Source organism: Pleurodeles waltl, chromosome 6 (assembly GCF_031143425.1).
Source record: "Pleurodeles waltl isolate 20211129_DDA chromosome 6, aPleWal1.hap1.20221129, whole genome shotgun sequence".
Classification (NCBI taxonomy): Eukaryota; Metazoa; Chordata; class Amphibia; order Caudata; family Salamandridae; genus Pleurodeles; species Pleurodeles waltl.
Genome location: NC_090445.1, coordinates 1,721,090,275 through 1,721,109,222, shown reverse-complemented (window position 1 = coordinate 1,721,109,222; position 18,948 = coordinate 1,721,090,275). Strand labels below are relative to the sequence as shown.

At 50.7% G+C, this 18,948-nt stretch overlaps 1 protein-coding gene across 1 annotated transcript in view; it reads right to left on the bottom strand.

Moving 5' to 3' along the window:
* LOC138301448 (uncharacterized) overlaps positions 1–15,681 on the bottom strand; it is a 115,970-nt gene extending 100,289 nt beyond the window's left edge. The window contains exon 1 of the mRNA XM_069241948.1: positions 15,278–15,681. Within this exon, the coding sequence (XP_069098049.1) occupies positions 15,278–15,356 (79 nt within the window). The 5' untranslated portion in view covers positions 15,357–15,681. The remainder of the gene's footprint in view (positions 1–15,277) is intronic.
* Between the last annotated feature and the right edge of the window lie 3,267 nt (positions 15,682–18,948).

Sequence of the window (18,948 nt, the reverse complement as noted above, 5' to 3'; positions counted from 1 at the left end):
CATACATATATATATATATATATACATATACCTACATATATGTATACATACATATATAAATACTGTAGGAAAGTACCATCTTGCCTGGGATGTTACCCCCATTTTTACCTGTGTGTCAGTTTGTTTTTGCCTGTGTCACTGGGATCCTGCTAGCCAGGACCCCAGTGCTCATAGTTGTGGCCTGAATGTGTTCCCTGTGTGATGCCTAACTGTCTCACCGAGGCTCTGCTAACCAGATAACGAATGCAAGAGCTCACCAGAGTTCCTCTGCATCTCCCTCTTCGACTTCTGCCAAGGATCGACCGCTGACTGCTCCAGGACGCCTGCAAAACTGCAACAAAGTAGCAAGAAGACTACCAGTGACATTGTAGCACCTAATCCTGCCGGCTTTCTCGACTGTTTCCTGGTGGTGCCTGCTCTGAGGGCTGTCTGCCTTCACCCTGCACTGGTAGCCAAGAAGAAATCTCCTGTGGGTAGACGGAATCTTCCCCCTGCTAACGCAGGCACCAAACTTCTGCTTCACCGGTCATCTGGGTCCCCTCTCATCTTGACGAGCCTGGTCCCTGGAACACAGGCCCTGGGTCCAAGTGTCTCCCACAGTCCAGTGGCCCTTCTGTCCAAATTTGGTGGAGGCAAGTCCTTACCTCCCCACGCCAGACAGCAAACCTGTGAACTGCGTGATTTGCAGCTGCTCCGGCTTCTGTGCACTTTTCCAAGGATTCCTTTGTGCACAGCCTAGCCTGGGTCCCCAGCACTCCGTCCTGCAGTGCTCAAGCCGCTAAGTTGGACTCCGACGTCGTGGGACCCTCCTTTTGTGACTCTGAGTTCACAGATCTTCTAAGTACCTGCTCCGGTACTTCTGCGGGTGCTGCCTGCTTCTACAGGGGCTCTCTGAGTTGCTGAGCGCCCCCTCTGTCTCCTCCTCCAGGGGACAACATCCTGGTCCTTCCTGGTCCCCAGCAGCATCCAAAATCCTCCACGACGACCCTTGCAGCTAGCAAGGCTTGTTTGCAGTATTTCTGCGTGGAAACACTTTTGCAACATCCAGCACGCCGGCGGACATCTTTCATCCAAAGGAGAAGTTCCTAGCCCTTTTTGTTGTTGCAGAATCTTTGGCTTCTTCCACCCAGAGGCAGCCTTCTTGCACCTTCATCCGGGGTTTCCTGGGCTCCTGCCCCCCCTGGACACTATCGTGACTCTTGGACTTGGTCCCCTTGCCTTGCAGGTCCTCCGGTCCAGGAATCCGTCTTCAGTGCTTTGCTGGTGTTTGTGGTTCTTACAGAATCCCCATATCACGACTATTGTGTTCTTGGACACCCTGAATGTTTTCTCACAGTCCCAGCGACCCTCTACAAGCTCCCATAGGTCTGGGGTCCATTCGTGATTCGCATTCCACTTTTGTAATATATGGTTTGTGTTGCCCCAAGACCTATGTTCACCTATTGCATCCTATTGTAATTCTGCACTGTTTGCATTACTTTTCTTACTACTACTTACCTGTTTTGGGTTTGTGCACATATAACTTGTGTATATTACATACCTTCTAACTGAGGGTACTCACTGAGATACTTGTGGCACGTTGTCATAAAAATAAAGAACCTTTATTTTTAGTAACTCTGAATATTCTGTTTTCTTATGATTTTGTGCTATATGATATAAGTGGTATAGTAGGAGCTTTGCATGTCTCCTAGTTCAGCCTAAGCTGCTTTGCCATAGCTACCTCTATCAGCCTAAGCTGCTAGAAACACCTCTATTATACTAATAAGGGATAACTGGACCTGGCACAAGGTGTAAGTACCACAAGGTACCCACTATAAGCCAGGCCAACCTCCTACAATGAGTGCGAGTGTGAGAGCAATAACTCATGCATGAGTGCAAGTGTGAGAGCAATAACTCATGCATGAGTGTAAGTGTGAGAGCAATTACTCATGCATGATATGCATGAGTGCAATGTGAGAGCAATAACTCATGCATGAGTGCAAGTGTGAGAGCAATAAGTCATGCATGAGTGCAAGTGTGAGACCAATAACTCATACATGATTGCAAGTGTGAGAGCAATAACTCATGCATGAGTGCAAGTGTGAGCAATTACTCATGCATGATATGCATGAGTGCAAGTGTGAGAGCAATAACTCATGCATGAGTGCAAGTGTGAGAGCAATAACTAACGCATGAGTGCAAGTGTGAGAGCAATTACTCATGCACGAGTGAAAGTGTTTTGGAGTCCATGCCGAGGAAAGTGCCGGCATGGAGACAAGTAAGAAGATGAACTTTGTTGAAGTGTTTGTTCCGAACACCAAAATACGCTCTAGCGTAGTGGAGTGTACTCGACCGCATTACTCCTACAGTTTTCTATCTAAAACGCCACATTCATGCCGTCAGCACATTTGGGAGGAGCATCTTTCTTGCCACCACTGCTCGGGTTGCTTTGTGTATACATGAGGAATAAAACTAACTAGTGACTCAAATCATCTTTCCTGCCTCAATCTGACATAATCTGTCATCACATGTTGTCATATACCCACTCGATTCCTGAGCTGCATCATAACGGGACAAGCATTCAATACAAGGAAGGATCTGCTGCCAACCAACTTCCGGAAGCTAAACCCCACAAAGAGTGAATTCTTCCTCTTTGCCAACAGCACTAAAGAACCTCAGATTCAAGCCCAGATCTCCAGTTTAAATCAGAGTCAACTGGTCGAATGAATAACTCAACAGCAACTGCACCAGTTTGGAATGAGTGAAAAGATGTGCTACACTGCTTCTCACTCGAGGAAGTGAGCACCGTCCACCCGCAAGTCCCAAATAATCACAGACTCTAAGCAGTGACATCCTACAGTGTGAACCATACAACAGGTGAACAGAAAGTCATGCATTTTGCCAATAGCACCACTTGACACCCATATTGTCAATCTTCAAAGGAAAACTTTATTGTAGTCCTTCTGGGATGATATCTGACTCACATCACTCCTTCTCTGCGGCTGGTAGGTCCTCTCTTCCTATAAGGTCTCAGGGTTGCTGGCCTCATGCCAGAACCAGCAGAAGACACTGAATTGTGAACACAAAACAGACTGAGGGCCTGATTTCCATCTTGGCGAGCGGGGTCACTCTGTCATAAACGTGACGGATATCCTTCTGCTGTGTTACGATTCTATTATAGCCGACGGAGATTGTAATATGGTGGACGGGATATCCTTCACATTAGTGACAGTAACTAATCCGCAGACACAGTAACAGGACCTGAGTGACGCCCATTCACTGGGATCATAAAATGCACATCTAGCTGTACATCTCCTCCTGTATTGTGCTTCGAAGCGCTGCATCCCATAACACCATAACCACACCTCAGCGGTCATCACGCACGGCATGGATACATTTCCCACGTAAGCTCAAAACAAGACGCTGTCCAGCGCCTTAAGACGCTCACAGACATTTACGGTGCTTTATAAATCCCGATTGAGTGATTGACTGATTGATCGATGTGAGCAAGCACTTCAGCCGCTCGCACTGGTATAGTCAGTACTGTGCAGTAAGTGCTACACAAACACCACAATGCACAGCACACAGGCCCAGCAGCTTGGAGAGGCTCCTTCTGAGGCTGTTTCCAGTGTGCACCCTGTATCAGAGGAACTCTGTACCTGGGACACACATAACGTGCCTACTGTTTACTCACAGTTACCCCTGGCAAACAGCCATTTTCTGCTACAGGCTTCCTTCTGGTCAATATTAGAACAGGCCTCCCAGGGCACCCCTCAGAACTCTTTGTAAAACCTTTGGTTTTCCACCTGATGTAAAATGCACTGTTCAACCCCCTACTTAACCTGTTCTTGGGGTAGGAGTCCTGTTAAGTGGTTTGAGGTCGCACCCTAGTTTCCACAGCTGCGCTTGGTTGACGCCATAGGAACAGGTAGAGACGAGGCCCCAGCAATGGTGACCGCCACTCTCAGTAGGGGCTTCTCACTCCTCCTTCCTAGGGTGGCCCACTGATGAACTGGTTAGCGCCAACACACTGCCCATGGTGGCCAAACTCTTTCTAAGGTCTGTTAACCCCATTTCCTTGGGTAACAACCTGACGAGTCGATCTCTTACTTGGGGCCGCATTTAAGAAAAGTGTCTCTGCAGCCCGTGCACCCAGTACAGCGCCACTTTTCTTCGCCCTTTAGCGCTCCTCCTAACGCCACCACGTGTACGCCATATCTAAGATACGGCGCACCATGGCAGTAGTTAGGGAAAGTAGCGTCAACATTTTTGATGCTAGTGAAGAGGTTTTCAGGATTAGTGTCAAAAATGTTGACGCTAATCTTGCAAAGATCATTGAGGTCCATTGTAACCAATGGGAGCCTCCTTTTAACACCTCCTCTGAGAAGGCGTTAAAAGTGCAGAAAAATATGACGCAAAGAAATCTCTTAGATTTATTTGTGACATTTTTTAGGCCCCCTCAATGGGGTAACTCCCCCTTTGCATACATTATGCCTGGTGGGGGCATAATGTAGCGCAAAGGGTTACAAAATGGCACAATGCAACCATTGTGCCAGTTTGAAAATTTGGTGTGCCAATTTTGGCCTCGTTGGGCCACATTAGCATAAAAAAAATGATGCTATTGTGGTGCAAGGAGGCAATAGGGGTTCTTAAATCTGCCCCTTAGATCTCAAGCATGGTCACCCTCACTCTCAGTAAGGGCATGCCAGCCCCCCAGCCACCTTCTTAGGGTGAGACGCCAATGACGCAGTGTCACGCACCAGCCATGTCACTGTCAGGACATGGAATTGTAATTTAATTTGTATAGCGCTTACTACTCTGACGAGGCGCCGAAGTGCTTTTCGGCGAGTAGCAATCTACTCTGGAACCCCAAAGGATTACTGGTGGATTAGTGTAAGAAATATAAGTTAATTTGAGCCGTGGCCATGTGAGTACATGTTAGGTTTTATAGGATTATGGAGGGATGGAGGAGGGAAGAGTCTAGAAAGTGGTATCTGGGAGATCATAGAGTAAGATAAGGTTTGGGATGAGTAAAAGGAGGGATGGAGGACGGAAGAGTCTGTAGAAAGGGATTAGGGAGATCATAGTAGTAAAATGAGGTTTGGGATGAGTGAAAGGAGAGATGCATGAGGGAGAATTTAGTAGGGTTATTTGGAGATCCTAGTAGTAAACTGAGGTTTGGGGTGAGCCAGGAGGGGTGGCAGGAAGGAAGAGTCCAGGAAGGGTTATTTGGAGATACTAGTAGTAAAAGGAGGTTTGGAGTGAGCCAGGAGGGGTAGAGGAGGGAAGAGTCCAGGAAGGGTTATTTGGAGATCCTAGTAGTAGAATGAGGTTTGGGGTGAGCCAGGATGAGTGGGCGGAGGATAGAGTCTACAAAGGGTTATTTTGGAGATCCTAGTAGCAAGCTGAGGTTTGGGATGAACCAGGAGGGGTGGGAGGAGAAAAGAGTCTATCAAGGGTTATTTAGAGAGCCTAGTAGTAAACTGAGGTTTGGGGTGAGCCAGGAGGGGTGGTAGGATGGAAGAGTCTAGCAGGGTTATTTGGAGATCCTAGTAGTAGAATGAGGTTTGGGGTGAGCCAGGAGGGGTGGGAGGATGGAAGAGTCTAGCAGGGTTATTTGGAGATCCTAGTAGTAGAATGAGGTTTGCGGTGAGCCAGTACAGGTGGAAGGAGGGAAGAGTCTATCAAGGGTTATTTAGAGAGCCTAGTAGTAAACTGAGGTTTGGGGTGAGCCAGGAGGGGTGGGAGGATGGAAGAGTCTAGCAGGGTTATTTGGAGATCCTAGTAGTAGAATGAGGTTTGGGGTGAGCCAGGAGGGGTGGGAGGATGGAAGAGTCTAGCAGGGTTATTTGGAGATCCTAGTAGTAGAATGAGGTTTGGGGTGAGCCAGTACAGGTGGAAGGAGGGAAGAGTCTAGGAAGGGTTGTTTGGAGATCCTAGTAGTAAACTGAGGTTTGGGGTGAGCCAGGACGGGTGGGAGGAGGGAAGAGTCCAGGAAGGGTTATTTGGAGATCCTCCTAGTAAACTGAGGTTTGGGGTGAGCCAGGAGGAGTGGGAGGAGGGAAGAGTCTAGGAAGGGTTATTTCGAGATCCTAGTAGTAAAGTGAGGTTTGGGTGAGCCAGGAGCAGTGGGATTAGGGAAGAGTCTAGGAAGGTTATTGTGGAGATCCTAGTAGTAAACTGAGGTTTCGCGTGAGCCAGGACGGGTGGTAGGAGGAAAGAGTCTAGGAAGGGTTATTTGGAGAGCCTAGTAGTAAACTGAGGTTTAGGGTGAGCCAGGAGGGGTGGGAGGAGGGAAGTGTCTATCAAGGGTTATTTGGAGATCCTAGTAGTAGAATGAGGTTTGGGGTGAGCCAGGATGGGCGGGAGGAGGGAAGAGTCTAGGAAGGGTTATTTTGGAGATCCTTGTAATAAACCGAGGTTTGGGGTGAGCCACGAGGGGTAGAGGAGAGAAGAGTCTATGAAGGGTTATTTTGAAGATCCTTGTAATAAACCGAGGTTTGGGGTGAGCCAGGAGGGGTAGAGGAGGGAAGAGTAGTAAACTGAGGTTTGGGGTGAGCCAGGAGAAGTGGGAGGAGGGAAGAGTCTAGGAAGGGTTATTTGGAGATCCTAGTAGTAAACTGAGGTTTTGCGTGAGCCAGGACAGGTGGTAGGAGGGAAGAGTCTAGGAAGGGTTATTTGGAAATCCTAGTAGTAAACTGAGGTTTGGGGTGAGCGAGGGGGGGTGGGAGGAGGGAAGATTCTAGGAAGGGTTATTTGGAGATACTAGTAGTAAACTGAGGTTTGGGGTGAGCCAGGAGGGGTAGAGGAGAGAAGAGTCCAGGAAGGGTTATTTGGAGATCCTAGTAGTAAACTGAGGTTTGGGGTGAGTCAGAGAGTAGAGATAGAAGACAGACTGAGAGAGGTACAGGGTGAGACAGAGTAGTCAGGGTCCCCCTTCCCCCTTCTAGGGTGAGACATCACTGCCCCAGTGCCACCCAGGCTCCAGCGATCGTGACCCTCAGTCTCTGTAAGGGCATGTCGCCCACACTCCCTACCTCCCTTGGGTGACACACTAATCAGCTGGTTTCACCCAGGCACCAAGTTTTTCAAGTTTGGGTGGTTCATTCGCTACAATTTTCATGTCACCTTCCCATTAGATAATCTTACTATCTGTGAAATAACTAATCATTCATGTTTCACAATTGCCTTGATTTGCATACGAATTCTAAGGATAGCCACAAGGCGTTGACCTCAGAGTAGGATGGCATCACTAGAATTTATCTTGGATAAGGTGCTTACCCATACCGCTGGCTGCCTTCTCATCCGATCTCACCAAGTCTTTTGGAAGCAGCAGGATTCATACCTCACCCAACATCTCTGCAGAAAGGGATCTCATTTTTTAATGCTAAGGTGGAGCTAAGGTGGCCTTTTCCCCGTGCCATATTTACAAAGTGCTGCAATGCAAGCATTGCTCCACTCTGTAACCCTTTGCGCTACACTATGCCTGCCCTGTATGCAAAGGTGGCGTTCCCCGTTAGGAGGCCTGGAAAAATGGCGCAAAGAAATCTAAGAGATTTCTTTGCAACATTGTTTTTGGCATTTTTAACATCTGCTCAGAGCAGTCGTTAATAGGGGGCAACCATTCGTTACAATGGGCCCCTATGTACTCTTCCAAAATGTTGGCGCTAACCCTGAACAGTATGTCAATAGCATAAAAAAATGTTATGCTATTGCCCCCTACCCTGCGCCATGGTGCGCTCAATCTTTATACAATGCACTCATGGTGGCAGTAGAGGGGCACTGAGGGGAGCAAGAAATCCTTAAATCTGCCCAGAGTATCTTTCCAGCCTTAGACACAAGGGGGCATATTTAGAAGCCCCTGGCGCCGCCTGGTGCCACACTAGGGTCATTTTCTTTGCACTCATGTGGCTTTAAGGAGGCCATTTCCCCATGCCATATTTACAAAGTGGCCCAATGCACGCCCAATAAATGCATTTACAAGAAAGTTACGCATCAGCTTTGATGCGCTACTTTTCCTGCGCCCCCCCGGAGCCCCACGAATGCCACCATATGTGCACCATGTTTACAATACGTCACACCATGGCTCACGTTAGGGCAATAGCATCAGCATTTATGACACTATTGTGCTTTTCAGGATTAGCACCATAAATTGTGGTGCTAATCCTACAAAGTAAAGGGAGGCCCATTGAAAGTAACGGCACGCCATTTTAACGCCTGTGACGCTAAAAATGGCACAGTGAAATGTTCTAAATTTCTCTGCAACCTTTTTACCTGCCACCCTGTGTGCGAACGCCCCCGTGGTGCAGGCAAAATGTGGCGCAAAGGATCACAAAGTGGCGCAATACATGCATTGGGCCACCTTAGCGTAAAACAAATGAGGCTAGTGTGGCAGGAGGAGGCGCTATGGGCTTGTGAATAGACCCCTTAGAAGGGCAGCGCTTGGAAGGCGGTGATTGGCCATCCAGGCTCCCAACCATGCAACAATCTCTTGGTGGCCTCAGGGTCACACTCCCCCTGTAGCTTTTACAAAAGCCTCAAAACAACGTCTGATAAGCCCCTCTAACTCCTGCTGGAGACCTTTTACAGACCTACCTGGAGACACACCACATCCCTTCTCTAAAAGGGAGTGCCCACAGTTACACAATCACCATCCATCTCTCTCAGAGACTGTCCCCAGACCCACCAAGGACCAGGAGAGACACCACAACCCTTCTCTCTCAGAGACTGTCCACAGAGCCACCAATGACCAGTAGAGACACCACATCCCTTTTCTATCAGAGACTGTCCACAAACCCCACATCACCATCCCTCTCTATCAGCGACTGTCCACAGAGCCACCAATGACCAGGAGACACACCACACCCCTTCTCTAAAAGGGGGTGCCCACAGTTACACAATCACCATCCCTCTCTATCAGCGACTGTCCACAGAGCCACCAATGACCAGGAGACACACCACAACCCTTCTCTAAAAGGGGGTGCCCACAGTTACACAATCACCATCCATCTCTCTCAGAGACTGTCCACAGAGCCACCAATGACCAGCAGAGACACCACATCCCTTCTCTAAAAGGGAGTGCCCACAGTTACACAATCACCATCCATCTCTCCCAGAGACTGTCCCCAGACCCACCAAGGACCAGGAGAGACACCACAACCCTTCTCTCTCAGAGACTGTCCACAGAGCCACCAATGACCAGGAGACACACCACATCTCTTCTGTAAAAGGGAGTGCCCACAGTTACACAATCACCATCCATCTCTCCCAGAGACTGTCCACAGAGCCACCAATGACCAGGAGAGACACCACACCCCTTCTCTAAAAGGGGGTGCCCACAGTTACACAATCACCATCCCTCTCTATCAGCGACTGTCCACAGAGCCACCAATGACCAGGAGACACACCACAACCCTTCTCTAAAAGGGGGTGCCCACAGTTACACAATCACCATCCATCTTTCTCAGAGACTGTCCACAGAGCCACCAATGACCAGTAGAGACACCACAACCCTTCTCTAAAAGGGAGTGCCCACAGTTACACAATCACCATCCCTCTCTATCAGCGACTGTCCACAGAGCCACCAATGACCAGGAGACACACCACATCCCTTCTGTAAAAGGGGGTGCCCACAGTTACACAATCACCATCCATCTCTCCCAGAGACTGTCCACAGAGCCACCAATGACCAGGAGACACACCACATCCCTTCTGTTAAAGGGGGTGCCCACAGTTACACAATCACCATCCATCTCTCCCAGAGACTGTCCACAGAGCCACCAATGACCAGGAGACGCACCACATCCCTTCTGTAAAAGGGAGTGCCCACAGTTACACAATCACCATCCATCTCTATCAGAGACTATCCACAGAGCCACCAATGACCAGGAGACGCACCACATCCCTTTTCTATCAGAGACTGTCCACAAACCCCACATCACCATCCTTCTCTATCAGAGACTGTCCACAGAGCCACCAATGACCAGGAGACGCACCACATCCCTTCTGTAAAAGGGGGTGCCCACAGTTACACAATCACCATCCATCTCTCTCAGAGACTGTCCACAGAGCCACCAATGACCATGAGACGCACCACATCCCTTTTCTATCAGAGACTGTCCACAAACCCCACATCACCATCCCTCTCTATCAGAGACTGTCCACAGAGCCACCAATGACCAGTAGAGACACCACATCCCTTCTGTAAAAGGGAGTGCCCACAGTTACACAATCACCATCCATCTCTCCCAGAGACTGTCCACAGAGCCACCAATGACCAGGAGACGCACCACATCCCTTCTGTAAAAGGGAGTGCCCACAGTTACACAATCACCATCCATCTCTCTCAGAGACTGTCCACAGAGCCACCAATGACCATAAGACGCACCACATCCCTTTTCTATCAGAGACTGTCCACAAACCCCACATCACCATCCCTCTCTATCAGAGACTGTCCACAGAGCCACCAATGACCAGTAGAGACACCACATCCCTTCTGTAAAAGGGAGTGCCCACAGTTACACAATCACCATCCATCTCTTTCAGAGACTGTCCACAGAGCCACCAATGACCAGGAGACACACCACATCCCTTCTGTAAAAGGGGGTGCCCACAGTTACACAATAACCATCCATCTCTCTCAGAGACTGTCCACAGAGCCACCAATGACCAGGAGACACACCACATCCCTTTTCTATCAGAGACTGTCCACAAACCCCACATCACCATCCCTCTCTATCAGCGACTGTCCACAGAGCCACCAATGACCAGGAGACACACCACACCCCTTCTCTAAAAGGGGGTGCCCACAGTTACACAATCACCATCCATCTCTCTCAGAGACTGTCCACAGAGCCACCAATGACCAGCAGAGACACCACATCCCTTCTCTAAAAGGGAGTGCCCACAGTTACACAATCACCATCCATCTCTCTCAGAGACTGTTCATAGAGCCACCAATGACCAGTAGAGACACCACATCCCTTCTGTAAAAGGGAGTGCCCACAGTTACACAATCACCATCCCTCTCTATCAGAGACTATCCACAGAGCCACCAATGACCAGGAGACGCACCACATCCCTTTTCTATCAGAGACTGTCCACAAACCCCACATCACCATCCCTCTCTATCAGAGACTGTCCACAGAGCCACCAATGACCAGGAGACGCACCACATCCCTTCTGTAAAAGGGGGTGCCCACAGTTACACAATCACCATCCATCTCTCTCAGAGACTGTCCACAGAGCCACCAATGACCAGGAGACGCACCACATCCCTTTTCTATCAGAGACTGTCCACAAACCCCACATCACCATCCCTCTCTATCAGCGACTGTCCACAGAGCCACCAATGACCAGGAGACACACCACACCCCTTCTCTAAAAGGGGGTGCCCACAGTTACACAATCACCATCCCTCTCTATCAGCGACTGTCCACAGAGCCACCAATGACCAGGAGACACACCACAACCCTTCTCTAAAAGGGGGTGCCCACAGTTACACAATCACCATCCATCTTTCTCAGAGACTGTCCACAGAGCCACCAATGACCAGTAGAGACACCACAACCCTTCTCTAAAAGGGAGTGCCCACAGTTACACAATCACCATCCATCTCTCCCAGAGACTGTCCACAGAGCCACCAATGACCAGGAGAGATACCACATCCCTTCTCTAAAAGGGAGTGCCCACAGTTACACAATCACCATCCATCTCTCTCAGAGACTGTCCACAGAGCCACCAATGACCAGTAGAGACACCACATCCCTTCTGTAAAAGGGAGTGCCCACAGTTACGCAATCACCATCCATCTCTCCCAGAGACTGTCCACAGAGCCACCAATGACCAGGAGAGACACCACATCCCTTCTCTAAAAGGGAGTGCCCACAGTTACACAATCACCATCCATCTCTCTCAGAGACTGTCCACAGAGCCACCAATGACCAGTAGAAACACCACATCCCTTTTCTATCAGAGACTGTCCACAAACCCCACATCACCATCCCTCTCTATCAGAGACTGTCCACAGAGCCACCAATGACCAGGAGACACACCACAACCCTTCTCTAAAAGGGGGTGCCCACAGTTACACAATCCATCTCTCTCAGAGATTGCTCACAGACCCACCTGGCATTGGCAGACACAACAAGCCTTCTATAACACAGACTGTCTACAGACCCACCCCCACAGTCCTTCTCTCTGTAAGGGTGACGACAACTCCTCCTGCATCTGAACGCACACCATATCCCTTGTCTGCCACACACTGTTCACCGACCCTACATCATCCTCCTTCTTTATCAGAGGCTGTCCACAGACCTCCTTCTTTATCAGAGACTGTCCACAGACCCTACATCTCCCTACCACAGACCCTACATCTCCCTCCTTCTTTATCAGAAGCGGTACACAGATCCTACATCACCCTCCTTCTTTTTCAGAGACTGTCCACAGACCCTACACCACCCTCCTTCTTTTTCAGAGACTGTCCACAGACCCTACATCTCCCTCCTTCTTTATCAGAGACTTTCCACAGACCCTACATCTCCCTCTCACAGACCCTGCATCACCCGCTTTCTTTATCACAGACTGTCCACAAACCCTGCACCATCCTCCTTCTTTATCAGAGACTGTCCACAGGACCTACATCTCCCTCCCACAGACCCTACATATCCCTCCTTCTTTATCAGAGACTGTCCACAGATCCCCTTGGCTGCTGGGGTACACAACCCTTCTCTATCAGAGACTGTCCACAGACCCCACATCACCATCCCTCTCTATCAGAGACTGTCCACAGAGCCACCAATGACCAGGAGAGACACCACAACCCTTCTCTATCAGAGAATGTCCACAGACCCACCACGGACCAGGAGAGACACAACAACCCTTCTCTATCAGAGACTGTCCACAGACCCACCAATGACCAGGAGAGACACCACAACCCTTCTCTATCAGAGATGATCAGAGACTGTCCACAGACCCACCAAGGACAAGGAGAGACAACACAACCCTTCTCTATCAGAGACTGTCCACAGACCCACCACGGACCAGGAGAGACACCAAACCCTTCTCTATCAGAGACTGTCCACAATCCCACCAAGGACCAGGAGAGACACCACAACCCTTCTCTATCAGAGACTGTCCCCAGACCCACCAAGGACCAGGAGAGACACCACAACCCTTCTCTTTCAGAGACTGTCCACAGACCCACCAAGGACCAGGTGAGACACCACCACTCTTCTCTATCAGAGACTGTCCACAGACCCTCCCCTGCCCTCCCTCTCTATCAGAGACTGTCCACAGAGCCACCAATGACCAGGAGAGACACCACATCCCTTCTCTAAAAGGGAGTGCCCACAGTTACACAATCACCATCCATCTCTCTCAGAGACTGTCCCCAGACCCACCAAGGACCAGGAGAGACACCACAACCCTTCTCTATCAGAGACTGTCCACAGACCCACCAATGACCAGGAGAGACAACATAACCCTTCTCTATCAGAGACTGTCCAGAGACCCACCCCCACCCTCCTTCTCTATCATAGCATCCACAGACCCACCCTCCCTCTCTATCAGAGACGGTCCACAGACCCACCAAGACCAGGAGAGACACGACAACCCTTCTCTTTCAGAGACTGTCCACAGACCCTACACAATCCTCCTTCTTTATCAGAGACTGTCCACAGGACCTACATCTCCCTCCACAGCCCCCACATCTCCCTCCTTCTTTATCAGAGGCTGTCCACAGACCTCCTTCTTTATCAGAGACTGTCCACAGACCCTACATCTCCCTCCCACAGACCCCACAGCTCCCTCCTTCTTTATCAGAGACTGTCCACAGATCCCCCTGGCTGCTGGGGTACACAACCCTTCTCTATCAGAGACTTTCCACAGACCCCACATCACCATCACTCTCTATCAGAGACTGTCCACGGAGCCACCAATGACCAGGAGAGATACCACAACCCTTCCCTATCAGAGAATGTCCACAGACCCACCACGGACCAGGAGAGACACCACAACCCTTCTCTATCAGAGACTGTCCACAGACCCACCAATGACCAGGAGAGACACCACAACCCTTCTCTATCAGAGACGATCAGAGACTGTCCACAGACCCACCACTGACCAGGAGAGACACGACAACCCTTCTCTATCAGAGACTGTCCACAGACCCACCAAGGACCAGGAGAGACACCAAAACCCTTCTCTTTCAGAGACTGTCCACAGACCCCCCCAAGGACCAGGAGAGACACCACCACCCTTCTCTATCAGAGACTGTCCACAGACCCACCAATGACCAGGAGAGACACCACAACCCTTCTCTATCAGAGACTGTCCAGAGACCCACCCCCCTCTCTATCAGAGACAGTCCACAGACCCACCAAGACCAGGAGAGACACCACCACCCTTCGCTATCAGAGACTGTCCACAGACCCTTCCCCACCCTCCCTCTCTATCAGAGACTATCCACAGACCCACCACGGACCAGGAGAGACACCACAAACCTTCTCTATCAGAGACTGTCCACAGACCCACCAAGGACCAGGAGAGATACCACAACTCTTCTCTATCAGAGACTGTCCACAGACCCTCCCCCACCCTCCCTCTCTATCAGAGACTGTCCACAGACCCACCACGGACCAGGAGAGACACCACAACCCTTCTCTATCAGAGACTGTCCACAGCCCCACCACGGACCAGGAGAGACACCACAACTCTTCTCTTTCAGAGACTGTCCCCAGACCCACCAAGGACTAGGAGAGACACCACAACCCCTCTCTTTCAGAGACTGTCCACAGACCCACCAATGACCAGGAGAGACACCACAACCCTTCTCTATCAGAGACTGTCCACAGACCCACCACGGACCAGGAGAGACACCACAACTCTTCTCTATCAGAGACTGTCCCCAGACCCACCAAGGACCAGGAGAGATATCACAACCCTTCTCTTTCAGAGACTGTCCACAGACCCACCAATGACCAGGAGAGACACCACAACCCTTCTCTATCAGAGACTGTCCACAGACCCACCAAGGACCAGGAGAGATATCACAACCCTTCTCTTTCAGAGACTGTCCACAGACCCACCAATGACCAGGAGAGACACCACAACCCTTCTCTATCAGAGACTGTCCACAGACCCACCAAGGACCAGGAGAGACACCACAACCCTTCTCTATCAGAGACTGCCCACAGACCCACCAATGACCAGGAGAGACACCACCAGTCTTCTCTATCATAGACTGTCCACAGACCCTCCCCCACCCTCCCTCTCTATCAGAGACTATCCACAGACCCACCTGGAACCTGCAGATATACGAAGAGCAGCAGGAGCGCCCTGGAGAGGGGCACCAGTGGATGTCTCCGGCTGGACGTCATGTTGGTTCTTCTCCAGACCCCGGCGCGGTCTGACCCCTGGTTATCCACAGACCCTGGTCCTTGATCTCCTGGACAGCTGAAGACACAGACCACCCGAGCTGCAGGGATGCCTCGACCCTTGTCTCGTCCGAGTACCCGGTGAAGGCTTTGAGGATCACCGGCTCCGCAGCGCCTGGAGTCTGCTCCTGTTCCCAGAATGTGCCTTCTGCAGGGCCGACGCTGCTGTTGATCTTGCAGTTATCCGACGTGTAACTTTCTCTTGTGTAAGCAGCGGTGCTGTTTTAACAGGTGTCCTGTTTCCGAGGTCACGCCCACTAGTGCACAGAGACCTGTCTGGAGTGACCCGGGAGGGGCTCTGGGGTGACAGTGAAGGAAGAGAGAGGGGAGGGAGGGATCGTACCTCCTGAGGTGGGGTGTGACTCAGGAGGGAGTGATGGAAGGGAGTGGGGGAGGGATGCTACCTGCTGAGGCGAGTGTGACTCAGGAGAGCGTGATGGAAGGGAGAATGGAGGGAGTGATGCTACCTGCTGAGGTGAGTGAGCCTCAGGAGGGAGTGATGGAAGGGAGAGGGGAGGGATGTTACCTGATGAGGTGAGTGGGCCTCAAGGGGGAGTAATGGAAGGGAGAGGGGAGGGAGGGATGTTACCTGCTGAGGTGAGTGAGCCTCAGAGGGTAGTGATGGAAGGGAGAGGGAAGGGTGGGATGTTACCTGCTGAGGTGAGTGAGCCTCAGAGGGTAGTAATGGAAGGGAGAGGGGAGGGAGTGATGCTACCTGCTGAGGTGAGTGAGCCTCAGAGGGGGTGGGGGAGGAGCTGGGGGGCAGTGATGGAAGGGAGAGGGGAGGGATGGATGTTACCTGCTAAGGTGAGTGAGCCTCAGGAGGAAGTGATGGAAGGGAGAGGGGAGGGTGGGGTGCTACCTGCTGAGGTGAGTGAGCCTCGGGGGGGGGGGGGCGGGTGGGGAGAGGAGCTGGGGGGGCAGTGATGCAAGGGAGAGGGGAGGGAGGGATGTTACCTGCTGAGGTGAGTGAGCCTCAGGAGGGAGTGATGGAAGGGAGATGGAAGTGAGGGTTGATACCTGCCGAGGTGAGTGAGCCTCAGGGGGGAGTGATGGAAGTGAGAGGGGAGGGAGGGATGCTACCTGTTGAGGTGAGTGAGCTTCAGGGGGGAGTGATGGAAGGGAGGGGGGAGTAATGCTATATGCTGAGGTGAGGAGGGGCAGAGCTGAGAGGGGGCAGAGGTGAGGGGGCCGTGAGGCGCCCCTTACCACCATCACAGGTCTTCGTTTAATAGTCGTCCATCCATCTAGTCATCCACCCCCAAAGGCCCAATCACAACTCATCCTTCCCCATAAATCATCCCTTCACATGCTTCTAATTTCAAACTTCCTCATTCACGCTTTCCTCCAGGTCCCACACCTCTCGTGAATCCATTCACCCATGAATCCATCTCCCAACTCCTGCCCCTCCACCGGTTCATTCACCTCTCCCATGCAGCCCCCCATGCGCTGCTCGCCTTCATTCACACGAGCCGTCCACCCCACCAGCACCCTGTATCCACATTAATGTTACTGAAGGGATACTTCCATCTATACATTCATCCATTCTACGCAAGCCTTCTGTTGCTAGGGTATGTCTGCCATATCATTACACCCGTCATTCCGTCCACCCACCCACCCACCTATCTATCTATCTATCTATCTATCTATCTATCTATCTATCTATCTATCTATCTATCTATCTATCTATCTATCTATCTATCTATCTATCTATCTATCTATCTATCTGTCTGTCTGTCTGTCTGTCTGTCTATCTATCTATCTATCTATCTATCTATCTATCTATCTATCTATCTATCTATCTATCTATCCGTCTGTCCGACCGCCCGCCTATCCATCCATCCGCACTCCTCCTACATCAGCTTATGTGTTCATTCATCCCTCCCTCCCAGCTACCCTGACTATCCATGCCCACACCCGCCCTTCTCATCTTCTCATTTAGATATTTATCAATCTCTTCATTCCTCTATTCATCCAACCACTCCGTCCCATCTCCTTTCTTTATCATTCTGACGTTTGTCATTTCCTCTATACATCTCCTTCTAGTCCCTCTCATTTACATACCAATCTATCCATTCATCCATTGTACCACCTCCACGCTCCTCCACACACCTCCTTCTCAACCCTCTCATTTAGACATCAATCTATCTATTCATCCATTGTACCGCCTACGGTTCCTCCATACACCCCTCTTTCAATCATTCCATCCATCCATCCGCACATGCGTCCGCCCATCCATCCATCCATCCATCCGCCTGCCGTCCGCACATGCGTCCGTCCATTCATCCATCCGCCTGCCGTCCGCACATGCGTCCGTCCATCCATCTATCCGCCTGCCGTCCGCCCATCCATCCATTCATCCATCCGTTCTTCTGTCCGCCCGCCCGTCCATTCATCCCACCATCCGCCTGCCGTCCGCACATGCGTCCGTCCATTCATCCATCCGCCTGCCGTCCGCCCATCCATCCATCCATTCATCCATCCGTTCTTCTGTCCGCCCGCCCGTCCATTCATCCCACCATCCGTCCATAATCCCGTCCATCCATCCATCCATCTGTCCGTCCGTCCATCCATCCATCCTTCTGTCCGTCCATCCATCCATTTCTTTCCCTTATATATCCACCTACCACTACCGCAATGACACCCACCCACCCTCCCTTCACTGACCACATTCAGTGACATTGCATCAGTAATCAAAGAAGCCCTGAGAAGGGAAGGGGCTTGGACTATGTAAGGGAAGACATTTAAATGAAACAGGAAAACACTGGCACCTATCAAATGCTGTTAAATAAAACAAACAAAAAAAAAACATTACAGGAGGCAGTCTAGCAAAAAATGTAACATTTCAGCATCACACAAGTTCAAACTCTCAACAGGCAGTAACGCATGTTGATTACTGCAGCAGAACACTTAAAAACATTGCTGTCTGCACAGCTTTCCAACCAACAAAAGTCAGGCACTGTGACAAAGAGTGACAGTGCGACAGGGAGCATACTGACACCGGCACAGGAAACACACTTACCCCGAGACAGGAAACACACTGACACCGGGACAGGAAGCATACTGACACCGGCACAGGAAACACACTTACCCCGGGCCAGGAAACACACTGACACCGGGACAGGAAGCATACTGACACTGGCACAGGAAACACACTTACCCCGGGACAGAAAGCATACTGACACCGGCACAGGAAACACACTTACACCGGGACAGGAAACACACTTACACCGGGACAGGAAACACACTTACCCCGGCACAGGAAACACACTGACACCGGGACAGGAAACACACTTACACCGGCACAGGAAACACACTGACACAGGGACAGGAAGCACACTTACACCGGGGCAGGAAACACACTTACACCGGGACAGGAAACACACTGACACAGGGACAGGAAGCACACTTACACCGGGGCAGGAAACACACTTACACCGGGACAGGAAACACACTGACACCGGCACAGGAAACACACTTACACCAGCACAGTAAAAACACTTACACCGGCACAGGAAACAGACTAACACCAGAA